We start from the raw sequence: 24,186 nt of genomic DNA on the forward strand, positions 1-24,186 counted from the left end.
GTCTCAAACCAACCAGAAATGGCAACTCAATTTGCACTTAAGTCACAAAAATAAAAGATTTCAGACTTTGTAATTGTGCCCTAAAATCTCAAGACTTGACTTGTACCTGTGATCTGAGACTTGTGTCTTATTAACAGTTTTTATCTCATGTAAGGAAAAGTGAGACTGCAGCTGCTGCGGATTGTTTACTCTGAAGGCGTGTGTTTGTTTTTTATCCAGTGACGTTGGTGGATTATGGGATGTTAATGGCTTATAAGAATCTGTTCATGTTATTTGTAACTTCGTAACAATGACCACATGAATGTCCCTCCAAATAAACACTGCATCAAATGACTTTGGATCATTTCAGAGCAAAATAAACGTACCTGGTAAGCTAGCTGCAACATTGCAAGGACACTTCTGGATTATAATATAAATAAAAGCGTTTTTTGCAAGTGACTTCTGTGATTGGTGGCTGCGTCTTTGACATGTCAGCTTTTCTTTGCTCCATTTAGACCAGTGGTCTCAAACAGCATTCCTCGAGGAGCAGAGTCCTGCGACTTTTAAATGTGTCCCTTGTCCCACAGACTTGAGTTAAATGGCTAAACTGCCTCATTAGCATGCAGTCAAGCTCTGCTAATAAGCTGATAGTAGAGACAGGTGTGCTGAGGCACAGAAAGGGTGCAGCACACCGGCCCTTTAAGAATGCAGTTTGAGACCTCTGAGTTAGAACTTCCTTTCTTTCTTGCCTCTTTGGTCCTGGTTTGTATTTTTAAAGCATTTGAGATTGTTTTATCTTTACTGTGGATCATTTTCTTCTCTCTAGTTTTCTTTAAAGTATGCTGCTCCTATCAATACTATGAGTTAGCTTCATTCAGGTTTTCAGAGAAGATGTTTTACAACCAGCATAAAACACATGTGCCAATATTGGCTCATCTGTATTTTACAGACTGAACTTCCTCAATCAATCAATCAATCAATCAAATTTTATTTGTATGGCACATTTTAGCAGCAAGGCTTTTCAAAGTGCTTTACATCATATCAGACACAAAAACACAATGCAACATAGACTCAACAATCAAAGCACAACATTAAGTCAGGTTCCGTCATTAAATTTGTAATTGATTACGTTTCAAATACAACTCCTCACCAACTGAAAATACCCCTTTCAATTAAGGACCCACCGATCCACGTCTTTCATTCCGGGTACCGGCATCAATATTTGAGGTTTGGTATCAGCTGTTACCAAGCTGATACTTGACTTAAACACAGACATAAATATATGGAATTACAAATTTATTTCATAACTCTGCACCAGTACAGTTCACTTAAACACACCAACAGCTCCACAAGCTTAGTCAAACATGTGAAAACAACTTTCATTTGTGTTTTTTTTGTTGTTTTTTTTTATTTTGTTTTTTTACAAATTAAAGTTGTTTTTAATTTGTTAGGAGTGTTAAAAAGAATGTGAAATAAATTACAAAGAAACTGACAAAAACAAATGGCTACAAATGGGTCAGAAAGTGCAGTTAGGAATTCTAAATTTAACATAAAATTAACAAAGCTTGACGTCACTCGGAGCACAAAGCATAGAATTAGACTGAATAGATATGCCTTCATAGATCAGGAGCATTATCACCGATACCCAATCTAGATATTTTTTTTTTCAATATTGGTACTGATACAGGTATTAGCATCAGTGCATCGGTGCGTCTGTACTTTCAGTGAATGATGCAGTTACACAGTAACAGGATGTCAGTGTAATGATGGTTGGCTCTGTTGGTTTTCTTTTACTGTACCACATCTAGTAAATTGATTTGCAGCATAGAACTATGTCTACTAGAAACAACGTGGATATGGTTGGTGATTTTGAACGCAACTGTACGTATTAATTGAAAGCAACTTCTACCAGATTATCTATAGATTAAAGAATTGATTTTTTTAGATTACAGACATAAAGTCACATCAGAAGTCAGAGCAACATCTGTGTTCCAGTTCTCTTCCTGTTCCATCACATTCTCACTGTTTAATGTTCGCAGGCCAGAAGGAGCAGCCAGCTACTGATTCATTCTGATCACTGTTTTGCGTGTAGAAATGCCTCATTAATAAACACTGAACAAAGTTTGCTGATGTTGGCTTAGAATGAGTTCGAACTTACAACTCTCCCAACAGAGCTGGAATAATATGTAGTGATATAAATCTGTGTGTTACCCGAAGTTTTTGTTGTTTTTCTGTATCTACTGTAAGCTGTTTGGCTTCATCCAACACTAAACATACCAGTGGGCATTTCCCCGAAAATACAAAGGAATGGATCAAAGAAAAACAGCTGCTTGCAAGCCTCTCCATTAAAAGATACAGTGGGCTGTATTAGGGCTGAAACAATTAATTGTATGAATAGAGATTAATTAATTTTTGAAGTAAACAACCAATTTAGTAATCAATTAATTAACTGAAGTATACACAGTCAAAAAAGTGCTGTAAGAACAACACAGTCAGAGCAGTAATTAAGCTAAAACTGTTAAAAAATTTATAGATTTTGTATTTAAGATATTAAAAAAAAACCTTTGTAAATATGTTTGGCTCAAAACTCCTCCAGTGTCATAGTTTCAGCTTCATCTGGTTCAAATTCTGCAGAAAAAAAAATAAAAAATCTCCTGTTGAGCATCTTTTGGTATTCATTTATTAATTGGCTTTTCCAAAAGTGAATCACCAGATCAGCTGTTCACTGTTCTGATGTCAAGTCTAGCAGAAAGGCCTGAGCTGTCCAGGCTGTTATCTATGAATGTCAGGAAAAGCTCCAATAGAGAAAAATGTTTTTAGCTGCAGGTGAAACCTGTGCTGCAGTTAATCAAGTGCTCACTAAGGGAACACTCTTGTTGCATTTTAGGCAATAAAATGTTTATTTTACTGTTTAAAAAAGGGATTGAATTGTTTATTTGCATTTTTTTTATGCATTTCTAATATTGTATTACAGAACGGTTTAAATGAAAAATCAGCTATTTTTGCCATTCTTGCCCATTTAAAAAAAAATCAAATCAATTAGTAGAATAATTGATTTCTAAAACAACCTTTAGTTGCAGCTCTAGCCTATATGCTACATTTCTATAGAAAACACTTTTAGAAAGTTTCTACACTGCATCATAACTCCAAACTATTCATAGTCCTACCAAATAAATGAAAAGTTTAAAGTTGTTTCTGGTTCATATTCTACTCGACATGCACCGATCAGATATTTCTGGCCCATTACCAATCTATGTTGTTTGCAAATACCAGATCCCAATTATTAATAGAATGATGAATATTTTTTCACATGCTCTAGTAGGATTGTTGTAAACGAATATTTTAGTAATCGAGTAACCTATAAATTATTCATACTATTAGTCGAGTAATCAGATAAAAAAAATAAAATTAGATATTGGTAAATCTGGCATAACACCAGTGTTACTATCGCATATCAGTCCAATTTTTTTATTTTTGAGCTTCCCTAACAGTTACTTTTCTGTAGTTTAGAAGACTAACCTGTAACAACAATAGCTCACTTTCTAAGTTAACCAGACGAAAAGTTATACAAAGATCTGAAATTCTATTCAATTTAATAATAAAGAGGCAGGCTCACAAATACGCTTATAAAAAATGTCTATGATCCAGCCTTTGGTTTATGTATTCATCTACAGTCAATTTAATAGATGAACCCCCTACCTGTCAAGCTTTGGTTTTGAGAATATGGGAAATGTCGCCCGGAGTTTTGGGGATTGGGGGATGGAGGCTGTGGGGCAGGAATGAAAGAATGAACGAAAGAAAGGAGGAAATAGACCAGGGGACAGATGAATGTAAGTCCTGGGAACAAAAGTAAGAACATGGGGGAGCAATAGAATACGGGATATTTACAGTACCTCCGTTCGTCACACTCAGAAACTCATCTACCAGCCATGTACCACCACCATGATTTCCGGCATGATTTGTTGATACCGGGATGATATAAAATTCATTGTGTGGTTCACCTGTAAAGCTACAGACAAACCACACAACTACTCAGCAACAAGTACTCAGCTGCTCGCCGTGTTCAGTCTATCCGCTCACCTGTATAAATTCTCCTCCAGCGCTCTTCCCGCCGTTTGCTCTGAACCAGCAGCTCCCGGAGGAGAAAGGCTGCCGTACTCCAGGCATCACGCCAGTCATTTTAAGGATGCTTATTGGTTCCCCAAAACCAACGAAAACCTGGGCATTATCATAAATAAACAATATCCCCACAGGCCGGACTTGAAAATTTGGGCATTATGCTGCTAACACTTAGCTTTCGTCAACAACCCTTACGCAAATAATGTTCCGGATGGAACGCAGTGCGCAATAATAAAACATAAATTAACAAAGCTTTGAGGCAGGTAAATTTTCCTCGAGGAATTTTAATAATCGAGAAATTGTTTCAGCCCTATGTTCTACTATATATAACACGTGACAATCAGAAAATTTCCTTCCTTTTTGAATGAAGAGTGAAATCCTTACTGTTTACTTATGCCTTCCTTTAAGCGCCAAAGATTTCCTTATTAATGTCACAGTTTAACTTCTGTTTGCTCAAATTTTTTATTTTATTACTTTCTCTTATATGTTATTTTTTGAGAATTCACAACGCATTAAAAATTATGAGTACTGTACAACAGTACATACTATTTCTGGTTGAGAAACAAGCTACAAAAATAGACCTCACCCACCCCACACATCCTCTCTACTCAGCAATACATGCAGTAAAAATTGAATGTAGCATTACACTTCACACAAATATCTAGAAGACTAGAAATAAATAACATTAAAATCGAAACATTTCTGCAAAGACTAATACAAATCAGTCCCTCTGGTCCAATCACATTAGAAGTCAAACTCTGTTAATGCCCCCCGGGCTGAACGGAGCATTTTTTTCAGACTTTAATCACAAGAACAGTTTGTTCATCTAACATTTCTGGTTTGGAGATTCAGTAGATTTCCAGAGGCTTTTTTTGCCACAGATGACGCCACCAAAACAAAGTATCTTTTGCAAGGAAATAATTTCAGGGACTCAAAATCTTTTAGTACCCAAATCTTAGGATCAAGATCCAAATAAAGTCCACAAACCTCTGATGTCACCTGTCTCTCCTGTTTTGAGAGACAGGTGATTGTTTCTCAAAATAAATCATGAGTTTCAAGTACTTACACAGACTAAGTTTGAAACATCTAGAAGATAATCCTCTTTTTTTTTTTTTACAGGTTATCATTTCAATGACGTTTGTTTTTTACAAAAGCCGAAGCGGATGACCTCATGTCACGGTTGCTCGGCGGACAACAGTATCTTCAGCGGCACACGTACTATATATAAACACCTGCATCAGTGGGATTCCTTATCAGCTGCAGTGCCTCTCTGCGGTTTTTGTCCAGGACCTCCACGGAGTGTCCCGGCTATGCCTAGTTTCCCCTGCTTATACCTCTGTCACAGAAATAGCCCCAAGAATGTCTTTGACAAGACTATCACAGACGCTGCCTTTTGTTGCTCGACCGGGGCCGTTTCCATAGATGTATGAGCCGACAAGCCGACACTAGCCGTAGCTGTTGGCAGAAAACACGTCTCTTTTTCTAAAAGCAGCAACAGAAACACTGTCCTCATTGCTTTGAGGACGTGATTTATGTGACACGCCGACTTGTTTGGGGGCCCGCAGGGCGTTTCTTTTCTTGGTTACAGTATCTGGACAATGGTGAATATATACGCTTCACACTACCCGCATGTTGCGCCTTGGGTTTGTGTTTGTCTTTTTGGTATAAAGAAAGCTGACGAGGTGAAACCTTGTTCTTGTTCTGAAATTCCTCTCTGCCTTTCGTCCTCTGTTTCTCCAGGTGGGACCCGATGGAGGGTTTGGAGGAAGGATAGACACATTTCTTCTGTCATGTCAGCAAAGGCCAAGGTTTGTCAGGAACATCCTCTCCTTTGTCTTCATTTCGCGCTCAGTCCATTTTCCTCACTCTTCCACTGATGTAAGAATAACAAAGTCAGCAAAAAAAGTTCAGTTTAGTTTATTTGTACAGTGCCGATTCACAACACGTTATCACAAGGCACTTTACAAAAAAATCAATTCGGACTAATGGCACATACTTGCCATCATCATCAAACAATACAACAAGTTCAGTTTATAATTAAAATGAGTTAAAAAAGTTTTCTATCCGAGGAAACCCAGCAGATTGCATTGCGCAGCAATCTATCATACAGAACATGCATGTAGCGACAGTGGAGAGGAAAAACTCCCTTTCAAAAGGAAGACACCTCCAGCAGAACCAGAACCAGAACCTGGCTCAGTGTGAATGGCCGTCTGCCTCCACCGTCTGGAAGTTTGAGGAGACCGAGCAGAAACACGAGCACCGATCCAGGAATACTTTCTGTTAGAGAAAAATAAGATGTAGTCTCTACAAGGAATCATCCATCCATCCATCCATCCACTTTCTTTACACCCTTCTTCCCTAAACGGGGTCGGGAGGGTTGCTGGTGCCTATCTCCAGCTGCGTCCCGGGTGAGAGGTGGGGTACACCCTGGACAGGTTGCCAGTCTGTCGCAGGGCATACAAGGAATCAAAAAAAGGAAAACATTCAGTTAAAAGTTTCAAAACAGTAAATAATGCAGAACTGTAGAGATTAGTAGGAGAACGTGACAGAAGGAGGAAAAGTGATCACTCTGTCCTTTAGCAGTCTAAGCCTACAGCAGCGTAACTACCGAGAGGGGAAAAAAATGAAAGTTTTAAGCCTAGACTTATAAAAAGAACTGATTACTAAAGGCTCTGTCTCCCATTCTAGTTTTAGAAGCTCTAGGAACCAGCATGAAGTTGCAGACTGAGAATGAAGTGCTCTGGTGGGAACATCTGGACCAATCAGATCTCTGCTGTATGACCGAGTTTGATTATTAAGGGTTTTATATGTGAGAGGGAGAAAGTTGAAATAGAACATGTGAATATATATCAAAGGTTTTTAAGGAATGCTTTCAAGGGAAAACTTTTCACCTTTTTTACCACGTTTTTCAGAATTTATTTTAAATTATTTGTGGAAGTTTTTATAATAATGAGAAAGTTACAGTAGAGCATTAGAGCCACGCTAAGAAAACGTAAAAATTGAAATTATGAAAATAAAGCCATAAAATTGCAAGAAAAAAGTCATAATAACACAATTGTGTTCTCAAAATGTTATTCTCATATGACTTTATTTTGTAACATTATGGCTTCTCTTAATTTTACTTGTTCAATATTTTATTTTTTATTAGCATGGCTCTAATACTCGTCATCATAAGTTTACCTACAGCGGCTTGCAAACGTTTTTGCACCCCTTGTTCTTATCCATATTTTGTGACGTTACAACCACAAACATTTTTTGCAAATTAACATTTGAAAAGTGCAGCGTACAAAAGCAATCAGCCCCCTTTTCTGTGAGTGCAACCAGTTTCCTTCAGTAGTTTCCTGATGCCTGCTAATGACTAAACAAAGGCCACCTCTGTGTAAACTAACTTCAGCTGATTGGAAAAGAAAAATGGGCAAAAATTTCAGTCAATGGATGATCCAAGCTGGTAGAGACAAACCCTACAGACTAGCAGCTTTGACTGCAGCACAAGGTGGTTCCAGAAAGCATTCACTCAGGGCGCTGAATACGTTTTACACACTGCACCTTTCAGCGTTTTATTTGTAAAACAAATTTTGAATCATGTATGATTTTCCTTCTATTTCACAATTGCACAGCACTTTGTGTTTGTCTTTCACACTGAATTCCAATGAAATATATTTATTTTTGTGATTGTAACGTGACAAAGTGTGGGAATGTGCAAGGGGTTTATTAACAGCATGGCCATAAATCAATGAGCTACAACAGAGAGCTCATTCCAACCACACTGTCATGACTGCAGCAGTAAGCAGCTCCTGTAGTGTTGATGGCAATGCATTAATTATGAGTCTTCCTTAAAGGAGACACGACCAACATCACAGGAGCAGCTCTGACTTTCCTGTTCTGAAGCTCATCGTGAACCCTGTCAGAGGGATTCAGCTCCTGTCCTCACGACTTTAATGCTCCAGTGCAACATTTAGTTAACGCCATTTCCTTCCGTCTGACAAAAATGTGCTTGAAAAGTTAAAGGTGTGTGGAAATGTTTTCCATCCATGGACTCGGTTCTGATATAATCTTGTTGCAGGTAGACACAGTTTTAAAGACAGGCTGTCATGCTTTCAAAATCCTGTAATATGAGAGAGCCGGAGTGTCTGGACATTTTTTCTCGACAAACTGATAATGACCCCCCACCCTCTCTCTTCTTGTCGGTCTGCTGGTTGAAGTGAAGGGAACTCAACTAAACATTTCAGAGAGAGTAACAGACACAGCTGCTTACTGTTATTTATTTTTTTTGTTTGCTTGTTTTTTTATATATATAAAGCTGGTTTGAGGTCAGCAGAACAGACAATAAAAGATCAGAGGTAAAATTAACAGAAAAACAAATTTTTTCAAAGAGGATGAGTATATAATTCATAGTAGCATAAGCTACTGTAACTTTAACCCTTTCATGTGTAGCGGTCCCTGCAGTGGACAGCTATCTAAAGGCCATTTTCTTGTGGATTTTTACATTATCAATGTACACAGACCACTGAAGTGGATGCTGGTGCGTCACACAATATCCTATCAACTACTGGCCATCCACTGCAAGTGCAAGAAAATTTTAGTTAAATCCAATATGGCAGACAAATGAAAAAGCAACTCAGGCATATCCGGTCCCTCCTCCTACTGTAGAGGACTCTTCCAACCCCTAAAGACTAATACCACTGATGTATTTCTTTTAACTTTGTACTTTCTAAAATTACAACTGATCACCTAGAAAATGTTTTACTCATTTTTTCCCCACCTTTTTTATGCCTTAAGAAAATCAAAAACACTTTGGAATAAATTCTGACATAAAGCCTCATAATTCATGCATGAAAGGGTTAAGGTGACCTGCTGTAATATTCTATATTTTTCACTACTTGTGCAGAATATAATTTCGAACTTAATCTGAAAACAAGTAATCAGATTTTTAATAATAGCAGCAATAATAATCACAATGTCCATGTAAACATAAGCATCACCATGCAGCCTTTCTCTGTGAATGCTTGGATCAAAGTAGAAAACATTTAGAAATAAATATTACAGATTATAAATTATAGTTATAAGGCTAATGATAGTAGAGCAAGAGTGGTAAGAATAGTTGCATTTTTGGTTTTAAATAAAAATAATTAGAATAGGTTTTCAATTTTTGTTTAAGATTTTACGCAACATTGTAAACCCATAAAAACCATTGCTCTGTCGTTCAGTGATTCCTCCAACACGTTTACATTTCCAGAAGATGAGCATTGGGAGCTGATGCTGATATCAGCATTTATTTTTCTCCATGTGGATCTGCTGCAGCTGCTGGCGCATTTCTGTTCAGACTGGTTCAAAACAAACAAAAACAAAAAGAAAAGAAAACGGTGCAAAATAAGTCGGCTCTGCAGTGGCAGCTGTCCCCCGTTCTCACACAAACACAGAGTTTTGTTCTCTGTGGTCAGTTCTCACTCTATTTACAAGAGCCACAGCTAGCAGAACTCTCAAGACGAAAACAATTTCAGTTATTTTCTTTTGGAAACGTCAAGACAGAGGAATTCATCACAGTGCTTGGATCAAAGCTAAAGCAGAAAGCTGACTGTCGTCATTGTATAGATACAAACTCATACTTTTATTTATCTCTCTGCTGGTAGAGAATTGATTTGTCATGCAACATCACAAATAAAACACAGCAACATTAAAAGCTGACTGTTCTAGGTCATAGTGCTTTTATTACCCACAATGCAAATCAGTAGAAACTGACGGGATGTAATTACACCGCATAAACACAAAACCTTACCAAGTATTTTTGGTCTGGTTTCTGGTCCAAATATCTAACCTGATATTTAAGTAAATAATTTCTTAATATTGATGAAAAAGTACTCGTTCCACTGACAGATCATTTCACTTATAACACGTGAAAAACATCTTCTTATATGTGAAATAATCTGCCAATGGAAAATGTACTTTTTTGTTAATATTAAGAAGTTATTTACTTAAAACAAGCCCCTGTCTCTTGATAAAAAACCCCCCTAAAAGTTAGTTTGTCTTATTTCAACTTTACTAAGATATTTATACCAGAAACTAGACCAAAAATACTTCTTTTTTTTTTTTAATAAGATTTTGTGTTTTCGCAGTGTAGCGGTTTGGTGTGCTGTGAGAAAATAGTTTGTATTTTCTGTGCTCAGGTCCTGCTGTGGGTGCTCGTCTCCTTGCTGCCTTTGGTGGAAGGAGCTCACATGAGAGCTGCTGCTGCTGGTGGTGGACTGGGGTCAGACCTGAACCATGCTGCAGGCCTTCTGGAGGCTCAGGAGGGGAGAGACTTTCCTGTCACACTGCCAGAGGTGGTGGGGGACAAGGAGCAGGAGGAGGACAGTGAGCCTTACCCCACATGGCACGCTCTATATGGTACTGCTGACACACCCCACTGCGCTGATCAGAGTCTGGGCTTTAATGGAACATGCTGATATAAAACCCTGCAAATGTGTTTCTACTCTTTAAAGTTGCAGTATGTAACTTTTTTTTTTTTTTTTAAAGAAACTTTTTCAACTTTTTGTTGAAACTCTCACTGTGCCGTGACAGTATGAGACAGAAAATCTGTGAAAAAATGGAGTTACTCTTCCTTCTCCTAGTGCCAGCTAAAAACAAACAGTCAGATACAGTAGGCGGGTCTTAGTGCTGCCAATCACTCCCGTGTGCGCACCGCTGACCCCCGTACCTTTTTGCTTTCTGCTACAGAACAGCAGATTTTATCATGATTGCTAAGGCTAGTTAGCATGGATAAACAGTTTTTCAGTAACAGTGAGTTGTTTCTCCACCATTAGCACATTTAGCAGTGTGTTCATGAGGATGATTGACAGCGCTAAATCAAAGAAGCAAGATTTTCATACTTTAGCAGTTTTTGAGTGGTTTTATTTTCATTTAGTTTTGACTTCAGATTTCCAATTCTATTTTAGTTTTCATTAGGTTGGACTGTTCGGACTAGTTCGGTTTAGGTTTTATTTATTTCAAGTATAGTTTCAGTCATTCTTTCTAATATGAGTCCCTCTTGGAGCAAGACTGAAAGAAAAACTGAAACAGTTGTTGGTGCCAAAACCCCAAAAAATCATCAGTTTGTAGAAATTGTGGCTAAATGAATGACCTGACCTACGGCTATGAAAGGTGAAAGGCAGAGAAACTTTCAAAAAAAAAATCCAGTAAATACTATAACAGCACCTGAAAGCAAGTCTCATGGACACGATGAAGTTGTCTTTAAGACTTTTGGGATTTTTCCAACTTAATAGATTCCCACATATTATATCTGGTTTCTCTGCAGGACACTTTTAACTAAAACAAAGTTATATTCAAAATAAACTCAAATTGGATTCTGGTGCTTTCTCTCTGTTTTCCCTGACAGTTTCCCTGTGTTCTCTCTGTTTTTTTCTGTGAACGCTCATTACAATTTCACTTAGATTTCCTTGTTTTTTCTTTGCAAACTGTCGTTTTTATTTTCATATTGGTTAGCAAACACATTTATTTTCCATCTAGTTTTTGTTATTTCCTTAGTTTTGGTTAACGATAACAACCCAGCAGAGAAGCAGCCAAGATGCTCGTGCTAACAGTTTGCAATTTGCCACAAGCTAATAAGAGAACACAGCAAACATGGGGGAAGGTGATCTGGTCAGACGACAGGAAAACTGAACAGAGTGGCGGAAAGCTATTTTGAAGAGATCGTTCATAGTGACGCATGGTGGTGGCAGCATCATACTGTGGAGAGGATTTCTATGCCCAGGAACCAGAGGGCTTAGAGAATTAAATTTATAAAGCACATGCATGTAATGTGGCCTAGCCAAAGTCTGGCTCTACATCCAACAAAGAATTTGTGGTTAGACCAGAAAATTGTACTTGACAGATTCTGTCCATCCTGTCTGGCTGAGCTCGAGTCATGTTGTATAAAAACTGGGCTGTCAAAACAGAAACAGAAGCAACAAAATGCTGACTCAGGGGAGTTAAATTCAAATGTACGCCAAACTTCTCAAATTTCTATCTGTAAAACCATTTGAGAACTATAATTTTCCTTCAACTATGCAATTATGCCCTCCTTGTGATGTTACATAAAACTGTTAGAAAAAGACACAGAGGAGAGCTTGGAATGTGTCAAAGTGTTTAAAAAAAACCCTGGTTCAAATACAGATGTTTTCTCAGACGTTGGGGCACGGTTGCCACCAAATACATCATGTATTAACTTGTACTGTGTATTTTCACGTCCATTATACTTGAAATAAACCCAGAGCTATTTCTAATAAAGTTTCATATAAATATCAAGTGTAGCATTACAGCAAAAGCCATAACACTCCACTTCTGAAAGTAAATATGAGCCTCTCATTGACACTCGGACACCAACTCTTAAGTGCCGCTCTGCCGGACAGGATACTATAAAACATTTTAAAAATTCACCAGTATGAACAGTTTTGTAAGGGTTTGTATTTTAGATCTGAAGCAGGGGGCCGACTCCACTCCAGCAGTGGTTCAGCTCTGCAGAGCGCCAGGTCCTCACTGTAACTGAGAATTTCTTCTTAGTAAGTCACCTGGTGAAATAAAAGAATCCTGGTAAAGAACCATTCATTTGATTCAGTGTGTAGGAGGAGTGATTCTAAAAGCATCAGGATGGTAACCTGAAGAACTGATTATGTCAATAATTTCACAGATCCAGCCTTTGTATCTTCTGTCATTCTGTCTGCTTCATCCATTTATGGTTTTTATTTTGTTCTTTTGTTTTTTTTTTTTGTTTATTTCAGAGCCCTTTGTGATGGATGAGCTGGATGACCATCCCAGCATCCGCTGGGCGGGGCGCTCGCCACGCTCCTCTGACCCCACAGCACCTCAGCCCAAGGGGTCGCAAAAGAAGAAAAGACGAAAGAAGAAAGGAGAGGAGGCGGGAAACGCGGACAGAAGGGGGAAAGGTAAAAGCCGGCCCCCAAAACAGAGCAGCAGGGACTGCCGGGTGGAGAAGAAAGAGATGAAGGTTCGGGACCTCGGACTGGGCTTTGATTCGGACGAGATCGTCCTCTTTAAGTTTTGTGTGGGCTCCTGCCAGAGCTCCAGGATAAACTACGATCTGGCGCTGAACGCGCTGCTGGAAAACGGCTCCCTTCCGCGCCGCGTCGCCCGGAAGGTGAGCAGGAACCCCTGCTGCCGGCCGGACCGCTACGAGCCGGTTTCCTTCATGGACACCTCCACCACCTGGAGGACCATAGAGTCGCTTTCAGCTGCCAGCTGCATGTGCATCGGCTGAACTGACGCTCAGCGCTGTGTCCAAAAGAAAAAAAAAAAGACCAGATGAAGGCGCTGTTGCACATAGGAAGTTAGAGAGCCCGTGTGTTGGGTGCAGCTGGACGACAAAGGGCTGAAATCAGAGACTAATGTGGAGGAGCGGCAGGGAACGAACAGACTGTTTTCACATCCATGTCGGACACAGGATTCAGGAACCTGCGGGCCCCGGAACTCCTCCGAAAAAAACAAAAAAACAAAAACCCGAACAAAAACAAAAACTCCTACGTGTTTGGACTTTTTGTTGGAAGAGACCTGAGATAAAAGAACAAAAAAGCCTAGTTAAAGGACTGACACTGTGTTTATACTGTAACTTTAACTAAACGCTTACTGCAAACAGTGAAACCAGCACTTCCCAAAAAACCCCCAACAGTCTTTTTCCCGTCCCCCCCCTCCTTCCCCCACGTCCACCCATCACCCCACCCCACACACACAAACAGAGACCTCACATTATATCCTTTTCTATACGTTCAGGTGAACTCAGCCTAATGGATGCCATGCATCTTCATGTATTACTGTGTAAGAGTAAAGTATATTTATTACAGATAAATTATTTATTTATTATGGCTTCATATGAGAGCTGTTTTATATGGACTCTATAATGTAGATACAAATATATCTATTTATTGCCAAGATTCACATTTCACCCTCGCAGCTGCTTTTTGTTGACTCCGTCTCAGTGATTCATTTCCACATTTTTCCAAACGTAGGAACACAAACCAGACAGTAACCGTAACTAATTACTGTCTCTCTCACACAGTTCAACCCCAACCAGCAGAATGTAAATTCTCCTCCATACTGTCGTAATGATCCTGATTTATTTTGTTTTTACCTCAACGTCGCTTCTCAGTCTTGATTCTAACATGTAGGCATGGGCCAGTAGAAAACTCTCATGACATGAAGTGACAACAAACAGCTCCATGGTATTAACACAAACTTTTAACATGACATGATCTGTTCCCCTTTAACAGAAGAGCTACAATTATTTCTGCGGCAGCTAAAATGACAACCTCCTAATTATTTGTGCCAAATATTTCTTATTGTTAAAAATTCAGAGTGAACAACTGGTTATGTTAGTGCCAGAATATTGGACATTTTTCTGGTCTCCTTACAGAGTAAAGCAAATTCAAGAAGTTAGTCGGTTAGCTCGCCAGGCTGGTGACTGGTGGAGTCTCCAGCGGCTGTTTGACACGCATGCCACTTGTAGCTTGTCAGCCGTATTTTAAAACAGCATTACTTTGAAAGGACTGCTGAGTGGTTCTTCTACTGCATCTGGGTTTGTCTTTTGTCTGAGCCAGGAAGACCTGAAGAGCTTTGTGAGTGTAGAAGCCTTCTTTCAGCCAGCTGACCAGCAGTCACTGCTGGATCTGGAAAGCCGTTGGACCCTGGGCGAGAGCCAGGTTGCATGCAAACCACTGTTTCTTTTATTCATGCAAATTACCGTTGGTGGATAGTGTGGTTAGCACAAAATTTATTATTGTTGGATGTTGTCATCATTTTCGTTTTCTAAAACGAACTTAGTACTTGTTTGTTTTCACAAATCCGGGCTTGTTGCAGCGAAGAGGTGTGGGTATGATTTGATCACATCCTTCAAACTACTGAGTTTACTTTGGCCAGACAAAAGAAAATACCTCGCAGTGATAGGAGCTCAAACATTTCTGGATAGGATGTCATTTGATATCTATTCTTTCAGGCCTTTAAAAGGCCTTTAATATATATAAAAAGTTGTATATATATCTATATATATATATCTATCTATATATATATATAGATAGATATATATATATATATATATATATATATATATCTATTTATATATATATATATATATATATATATATATATATAATCTATCTATAGATATATATATAGATATATATATCTATATATATATATATATATATATATATATATATATATATATATATATGTATATATGTATATACAGAGGTACCATGAAACTGACCCATGCCTACTGCCGTTGACACAGGAAGTTAGCTTAACTCGACTAAAATTGTCCAATTGCAAACAGATTAGATATTTTTAATGTAACAAAACCTCCAATTGTCTTTCATGCATTGTAGTGGTTCTATAATTCATATGACACTCGCTGTTACCCATCATCATCATTATCATCATCATCATCATTATCATCATCATCATCATCATCATTATTATTATTATTATTATTATTATTATTATTATTATTATTATTATTATTATTATTATTATTATTATTATTATTATTATTATTAAATGTTCTATATTTTTTTATGGCATTATCCTCCTAGGGAATAAAGTTTTCAAAATCTAAATAGTTTCGTCATTGTACTGCTCAGACATACGTGTTCAGTTTCCTCGACTGTATCATTTTTGGAAACCTGCCGGCTTGTGGATTGAGGTTGCAGCACCACCTAGTGGCCGAAGATGAAAAGCACCGAGGTTTGCGTCTGGACACAAGCAAACCCAAACGACAACAATCAGCTTTAAAGTTTTATTCATTCATTTATTTATTTTTTCTCACGACCAACAGATCCAACATAAATCTCCGAAAGTGTCTGACAAGAAAGAAATTTTTTTTTCTGTGTCAGTGCATAAATCTTAAAAATGAAAATATGCAATATGAATACCTAGCAAATGCACAATGTTTACATTAAATTCTCCACACATTACAAATAAAGCAGTGCTTGAAATGAAAGCATACAGGTCAACAGCAACACAAGATGGATGAACAGCACAGAGGACGGCACTAACATTTACACTTTGAGCATTAATCTCTGAGGATCATACACAACTTGTACCCATGGGGTAGATTAATATAATATTTCTGCTCCAGTGCTTAGAAGAAAAAACCCAAACATTCCTAATCACAGACCCATTCTGCAGCAAATGTTTTTTCATCAGAGATAGAAATTTTTCCATGCTGGCCAAAGTAGAAAAGGTGTTCTGCTCTTCACCCCACAGTGATTCAGCTGCTGGCCTTAAAATCCTCCAGTTCCACTATGCACAGCTTCAGACCTTACATTCTACTACCTCATTTTGTCTTGTGCTTTTATTTTGGGAACTATGAAGACATCTGGCAGATGCTATTAGAACGTTTTTCCAAATTCAGTTTTAGGCTAAAGAGCAGCATGTGAGCCAGCACCACCAGAGTACACTGCTGGTTAGACTCACGGTTAGTGGCTAAATGCTGCCAGTGTTTCGATAGGCAGGATTTCCCATCATGCTGACCAGGCCTTGCTGATTGCATGAGGTGGTACAGGGTTTTTAAGTTGTTCAACAAAATGTGACACATTTTGGTTGGACGCTTTGCTGAGATTTGGCTGAAAACACAAAAAACTCAACACTGCTGGAAAAAGAAATACAACCAGAACCATGAAAATTAAACATTGGGTTATAAAAATAAAATACAACAGGAATCTGACGATTACTTGGGAATTGATTCCAAATGAACTATATTTAACTTTTGTAAATGTCTAATTTAAATCATTACTCTGTCTGGTATTTTATGTCATTTTTCTTTTTAAAATTGTGTTTGGTTTTGTTCCATTGTTGGCTATCAGAGGTCAGCAACTTTTATTCAATGCCTTCCCATGTCTCTACACAAGCATACAACTCTCACTGTGTTTCAGTTTCAAATAAAAGTTACAAATTGGAATTTTTCTCTCCAGTTTACTGTGATAAAGCTAATACTTCATTAGCTTGTTAGATCATAAAACCTGCTGGCAGAAACCTGTTTTTTTTTTTAACATCACTGAGGCAATCTGCTGAGAGGAAACCTTTGAAAATATTATATTTTTTCCACATCTAATGAGATTTTCTACATTCTAAAGCATGAAACACATTGAAGTAAGACTTATAAAGACCAGGAAGAAGAAATAAAGGGATGGTCTACTGAAATCCTTCTTAAAGGGACAATGCTATGTGTTTTCCAGGCACATAGTGTAATTTTATAGCACAGGCAACAGTGTTAAATGAAAATGGTTTATGTATCAAAAATAACATAAAAGTAATATGACTTTGCAGTTTGATGCCTTGAAATCGGTCTCTGTCTCTTTAAGAAGCACCTACGGTGTCTGACACACCGCTTTCAGGAAGTCCAAGCAGGAGTTGTGTGGAAAACACATCTCTTGGTGAAAGCAAGTGTTTTTGCACCCTGATTGGTTGCCCCGGGAGATTCGAGGAGTCCTCAAACATGCATGAAATAATCAAGGCAACACTCCAGGTATGTTTTTGAAAATCAAATAACAGAAGATTTAAAAAGTCAATTTTCCCTGATACCCAGGTTAATCCTAAACGTGTTTAAATCTGCCTTACTCCCTGGTTGTTCTGGGGACTACAGCTGCACAATATGGGAAAAACTGACATTCCGATTCTTTTCTAACTCAACATGAAAAAATACACAAATTTTAAACAGATGACTTGAATAACACCTTATGCTATGCTATCTTCCTGCCATCTTGTTAAAAATGAACCTAATCCTTTGTCTGTATTTGAGAGTTATTCTTAATGTTAGGGCTGCAAAATATTAGAAACCTTGATATCAGTAATACTGCAATGAAGACATTATGAAATGAAATGACATCAAATTTAAATAATGCTATCCAGGTGGCTTAATATGACATTAGCATGAAAAATGAAATTCCGTAACACTTTGAATATTTCAGCCAACAACGATTGCACTCCTTTGCGATATGAATATTGCACACATTTGTGATGCACATTCCACTTCTTGCATAAATGCCCACCTAAAATTTCTTTGACATCTCGTTGCTTGATTGGTCACTTACAAGCTTTATCTTACTCCAATATGTAGTTAATAATGGAGTTGGTTTTCTATTAATCCAGCTAACAACTTCAGGTTCAGACTTTCAGGCTTTCTAAAACACTTCACTAGACTTGCACAAAAACACAAATGAAATCAACTCACTGAGTCAGCAGACCAACAGCAGAGTGAACATTCACCTGGGTGATCTGGAAGCCTTCCCCACACCCCTGACACAACACTCACATCCACTCCTCCACAGAAGCTCACTGTCCAAAAGAGCCTTTTAGAAACAGGCCAACGCAGCATCCACAATTACCTTGACCAGTGAAAACATTGTGCTTTTCATGTTTTCCTACAACAGGTAGTTCTGAGGTACCAAAATGTTCTTTTTGGTTGTGTCACAAATAAAATAAAGATTTCATAATAATGTTCAGTGAAGATCAATCCAGCTGAGGTCTGACTGATCAGTCTAAATATCTGAGGTTTTATTTCCCAGATGTTCTGACTACTTTAAAACATATAAATAACCCTTTAATTTAGCTCCGAATTATACAAAGTTAAATGACACTAACTCCAACCTCATACGTTCTTCTTCTTTTTCCCAATGCTTTCTGTTTGCTCACCACCAGGGGGCGCCCATGTCTGGTTAAGCAAACAAGCTAGAAAACCAGTTCAGTGCCTGATTTTCTTTCATGGTGTCGTGCCACCCTCGGCAGAAAGCCTTCCTGTTTGTATCTAAAACCGATAGAAATGCTGAGCATCCAAAGGATTTATGAATATTTTACGTATTTATAAAATTTAGATGCCTTCTCTGTCACAGACAGACTAACTGTAAACATTCTGACGCTTTGTCCTGTTTATGAGTGCAACTGATAAACATAAAATTAATTAATGACATAAAATGCATGAATTTGACACATTCGGTTTGATGGAAGGAAGGAGAAAAATGGAAGCAAACAAAAACAGATAGAAAAAAAATTCTACTACAGCCATCTGGAAAACAGAGACAGAGTGAGTGGAACTGAGCAATAACCTCAAGAAAAACTTCAAGAGGCACTTAGTGTGCTTTAAATCATATCGGTGTGTTGTCTTTTTCTTGACTAAAACCTCTTTCTTCAGATGTTGCGCCCCTGGCTCATTAAATGTCTCTGGGCGGCCCTGGAGCCCACCCTGAGGGCATCAGAAGCATTTGGCAGACTGACTGGAGCTCGGGGTGCTGAACGTGCAGGTAACGACGTCCACTCTGCGGACGTGCATCACGACGCCACGCCCTGGAGAAGCCGTCTCCGCCGCGTCCTGTCCCGGGTGAGTCGCTGCTTCTGCTTCCTCTTCGCTGCCGATGATCGCCGCGGATTCCACGCTGAACGGGTGGAAGTTGACCCGCGCCGTGTCGTACTCCCACGCTTGTCGGAGCGCAAAGTCTGTGAAAGAGGTGTTCTTGATGGACAGCGGGAGCCCCGGCTCGTTCCTGTAGCTGGCAGTGCGCAACGACGCGTAACTAGTGTCGTTGCTGTGTATAGATGGGGGGGAGTTTTGACCCTCCACCCAGCTCTTTTCGTCCCCACGACCGTTCTTTGCCCGAGTGATCACACCCTTGAGCCTTCCACAGCCTTTCAGCAACAGGTTCTTTCTGCACAAAATGTAGACCCAGGGGTCCAGGATGGGGTTGAAGGAGGCGAAGCGGATCGCCAGCATGTCGCCCTGGTAGTCAGGTCTCCCCCCTGCAGAGATGTAGGAGGGGTCGTATAGCTGGTTCACAAAGATTCGCACCTGGCAAGTAAATAGAACACAAGCAAATAAAACATAAACAAAAATATGTACATTTGGTTTTTTTTTTGTTTTTTTTTTCCCACATGCAGATAATTCAAACTTACCACTAACGGAATGGAGCAGACCAGAAACACGATAGTCATGAAGACCAGCAGCCAGAACATCTGGATCTCTGCGGCAGAGGTTACAGAAGACAGCCGGGGGAAGCGACGCCGTAACCCGCTGTGCTCACACAGCTCCGTCCTGACGATCCCCGTCCTCTGTTTCATCCCCACCAGAGACCTGCACACCGCCAGGTTGCACATGACAGTCACCGCGATCAGCAGCAGCATGACACCGCCGTACAGGAAGGAGTAGCACGCGCCAACCGGATCCACCGACCTCCAGTCCAGAAAGCACCAAGTGCCGGGGAAGTGCCTGACGTGCTGGCCGAAGCCAAAGCTGGGCATGATGCACAGCACGATGTTGGCCAGGTAGGTGACCAGGAGCGCAAAGCGCGCCATGGTCCGGTCGATGTGCTTGGAGTAGAAATACGCGTGGTTGATGGCCAGGTATCGCTCCACCGCCATTGCGCAGAGAATGGACATTCCGGCCGAGCCGAAGAACAGCATGGAGAAGGAGAAGAAGTGGCAGAGCAGCTCGCCTCCTGGCCAACGGCTGACCACGTACGTGGCGATGACCACCGGGCTGGTGAAGCACGTGCCCAGCAAGTCGGTGATGGCCATCCCGCACACCAGCGTATAGAAGGTGGTTTCCTTCTGCTCCTTCTTGGAGACGCACAGCACGACAATGGCGATGAGGTTCCCCAGAACTCCCACGGCAAACATGGTGGCTGAAGTGACCAGCGACTTGGACTCGAGTCGGAGCGCGGGGAAGGTCGTGAGGTTGTGGCTGAGGAGATAAGAGTGCATCGGCTCAGAAACATCGGTGTCCAGATCCCCAGCAGTTTCGTTAATCATTCTTTAAAAACACACACACAAAAAAAACCCAACTAAGTCGGAACTTTGAGTAAAGTGCAGAAAAAAGTTGGGGGGGTGTGGGGGGGGGAACTAATCCATGCCTGCAAAGTTTGTGAATCGTAAGAAACTGTTCACTTTAGTTCTCAGCATGTCCACATGAAGAAGCAGCCGCTCTGTTTACTGTTTCAAGCGCGCGAGGTTGCAGGTATTTAAGCCGCTTGCTGATGTCAGCCGAGTGACGTGCGGGTAGTGCGCGCGGCGAGACGGGTTTCCAAGAAACCCACTACTGCAGCCAGAGTGGGATTAATATTCACCTTTTTTTCTTCTTTCTTTTTTTGTGTGTGTTTTTGTTTTTTGAGCCTACAGCTCAGAGGTAAACACGTCAGCTAATGACACTCGTGAAACCAGCTGTTGGAAGGAAATCGTCACAGCCCTTGGAAGCGAAACATCTCCATCGACTACAATTTAGTATATATATATATATATATATATATAGATATAGATAGATAGATAGATAGATAGATAGATAGATAGATAGATAGATAGATAGATAGATAGATAGATAGATAGATAGATAGATAGATAGATAGATAGATAGATAGATAGATAGATAGATAGATAGATAGATAGATAGATAGATAATACTCTATATAGCCGCCACCTAGACTTGAAGGCAGATAATAGTAACACAGAGACCAACATGGACAGATATTAACACGCTTCAGCACCAAGGTCAGCGCCCCCTCCTGGAAACACAGCCTGCAACTTCACCTTTTCACCTCTAGGCTGTTTTTGATTTGTGGTGAGTCTGAGCCACTCCTGGCATTTAAAGCCGGACCTGCAGACAAACAGCCGTCTGAACTAATTGAAACCTTCCCCTAGGCGCCCCTTCCCCCATCTCCCCAGCCGCAGCTTTCTCCTTGGATGCCTCATCTTGTTTGTGCGACCTAACGTAACCCACACATCACACTGACAGGAGGACCACTTACACAGAGCAGACATTTGTACATGTTATAAACCTTTGGACAGTGTTTTCCAATTGCTTCTATTGTAGTTGTTGTATTTACGGCTCCAGAGGACCCCGCCCCACCCCATTTATCGGCAGTGACCTCAGCATTTTGGTGTTCAAACATATAATTCACAAAGAGCCAATCTGCTCAACACATCTGAAATTCCATTCAACCAAAAATTGTTGCATGTCTTATTTTTAAGCTCACAGAAAATCTACTGTTTATTATTTGCCCTCTTTGTCAATTTTTCCTTTTTGTTTGTAATACAAAAAGGAGTTTGCAAATGAGGATTTCATTTCTTAAATAAATAATAAATAAATAAATAAATAAATGTTATCCAAGCCAACTTGGCCATATCTGAAAAAGTAGTCATCTGTCTTTGTTAAATAATTAGTTAAAACCTGTCAAAGCTATTAACAATCTAATGTAACCCACACAGTACATTACATTTTTTAGACACAATTTTATAAAACGGATTATATAAAAAAAAATTTTTATTGTTTTTGTTTTTTTTACTTGTTTGTTGAAACTGTCATGACAAATGACAGTTTCAAAAAAACAATCGAGCTCCTCTGTCTTCACCCAGTACTGAGCAGAACCTTTTTCTTCTTCTTGATTTTTTTATTGGTGGTTGGCAAGAAACTTTAAGGTTGCATTACTGCCACCTACTGATATGGAGTGTGGCTCAACTATTCATCCATTCATTTTCTTACACCCTTCTTCCCTAATGGGGTCGGGAGGGTTGCTGGTGCCTATCTCCAGCTGCGTTCCGGGCGAGAGAGGCGGGGTACACCCTGGACAGGTCACCAGTCTGTTGCAGGGCAACACAAAGACAAACAAGACAAACAACCATGCGCACACACACTCACACCTAGGGAGAATTTAGAGAGCCCAATTAACCTGACAGTCATGTTTTTGGACTGTGGGAGGAAGCCGGAGAACCCGGAGCATGCACAGGGAGAACATGCAAACTCCATGCAGAAAGACCCCGGACCGGGAATCGAACCCAGGACCTTCTTGCTGCAAGGCAACAGCTCTACCAACTGCGCCACTGTGCAGCGTGGCTCAACTAGAAACTATCAATCAGCAAGGAGGATCTAAGCTGACTCTCTCTCTCTCCTCTGTCTTCTGCTCAATCATCTCACACCTGCCACCTGTCAGCTGATCAGACCTGGTCTGTTCCAGATTCACCATGTCAGAGTTTAAACTCATCTCCTTCTCTTCCTACTCCCTGGATCTTCATGTTACATTCCTGGTTATACCATACTTATTGCTCAGGTGGACGAATAAACACATTTGAAGTCAGTGACTTTAACGGAGTCATTTTGAGATCAGCAAAGACACACTTTAAACCTTATTATTTCGTATTTACACTCAGGTGAGTGAGTATTTCGACCATATCATCATATGTAGGCATAGTTTCCAACTCCAAGTTGGATAAATTTAAAAACTTAATAAATTTAATCATGGCAGGTGATGCATATCTGTGTAAGGAAGGAGGATGTGGCCTAAGGAAATCTATACCCGATATCAAGGTGTGGATAATCATAATCAGAAGCTTGTTTCACTGTAAAAATGGATTGTTGTGTGTTTTATTGCATCCTGAAGTGTGAAATAAACTTCAGTGGAGTTTGAAAACAAAATATGTGTATAGGTTTATGTCTGGTATGTGTGTGGCCAGTTGATTTTTTTCATGTAGAACTATGACTTGACTTTTAAATTAAACAAAACATTAGATGTCATACTAAGATTGCAGTGTCAAAGTAATTTGCATTCTGATATTTATATTCATTTAGATTAATTTCCCTAAAATCTGTATTATTTGAAATATGTCATATGGAGTTATTTCAGTCACAGTTGAGTAAAAGTACAACATAGAAGCAGAAACATTAAAGTTGAGTCTTTACCTCCAAACTGAGGCGCACACACAGCAGCTATGGAGTAATCTGATCAGTGGAAATGAAAGAATTCATCATACGCAGCAGGGAAAAAGTCTGCTTAACGGCAGGCTGCGGCGCTCTGTCTCTGTCTGTGTAAGTGGATTCCTCTCCTCCTCTGTCGGACTCATGCCTCCTGGGAGTGTGTGATTGTGGCTCTGAGTCTGGAATAAGGCAAAGCTTTCAGACGTCAGAGGCCCCGGTGCCCACTTATAGAGAAAGGAAACCGTTTCTGTCAAGCACGACATCATAGCAGCTTCATTAAGGGCCTCTCTTTGTGTGGGATCCCGAGTGTGTAGGCGTGTGTGTGTAGGGGTGGATGAGTGTGTGTGTGTGTGTGTGTGTGCTGTTCCAGCCAT

General features: G+C 39.7%; 2 protein-coding genes across 3 annotated transcripts in view; one reads left to right on the forward strand and one right to left on the reverse strand.

Annotated features, from left to right (window-relative positions):
* The window catches only part of LOC122840534, a 35,475-nt gene extending 20,378 nt beyond the window's left edge, over positions 1-15,097 (forward strand). The window contains exons 3-5 of the mRNA XM_044133021.1: positions 5,839-5,906; positions 10,263-10,482; positions 12,852-15,097. Coding sequence (XP_043988956.1) covers positions 5,839-5,906; positions 10,263-10,482; positions 12,852-13,348 — 785 coding nt within the window. The 3' untranslated portion in view covers positions 13,349-15,097. The remainder of the gene's footprint in view (positions 1-5,838; positions 5,907-10,262; positions 10,483-12,851) is intronic.
* A 557-nt stretch (positions 15,098-15,654) lies between these two features.
* Positions 15,655-23,808, reverse strand: ptger4c (prostaglandin E receptor 4 (subtype EP4) c). Of its 2 annotated transcripts, XM_044133023.1 has the most exons (3): positions 23,798-23,808; positions 20,026-20,812; positions 15,655-19,921 (listed from the first exon to the last, which is right to left on the reverse strand). In XM_044133023.1, the coding sequence occupies exons 2-3, from the start codon at positions 20,746-20,748 to the stop codon at positions 19,331-19,333; spliced, it is 1,314 nt and encodes a 437-aa protein (XP_043988958.1). In that variant the 5' UTR covers positions 20,749-20,812; positions 23,798-23,808; the 3' UTR covers positions 15,655-19,330. The 2 variants fall into 2 exon arrangements, with proteins under 2 accessions (XP_043988958.1, XP_043988957.1); XM_044133022.1 differs by lacking the exon at positions 23,798-23,808 and having other exon boundaries at positions 20,026-21,061.
* Positions 23,809-24,186: the final 378 nt, after the last annotated feature.

This window comes from Gambusia affinis, linkage group LG12, assembly GCF_019740435.1.
Source record: "Gambusia affinis linkage group LG12, SWU_Gaff_1.0, whole genome shotgun sequence".
NCBI classification, from domain to species: Eukaryota; Metazoa; Chordata; class Actinopteri; order Cyprinodontiformes; family Poeciliidae; genus Gambusia; species Gambusia affinis.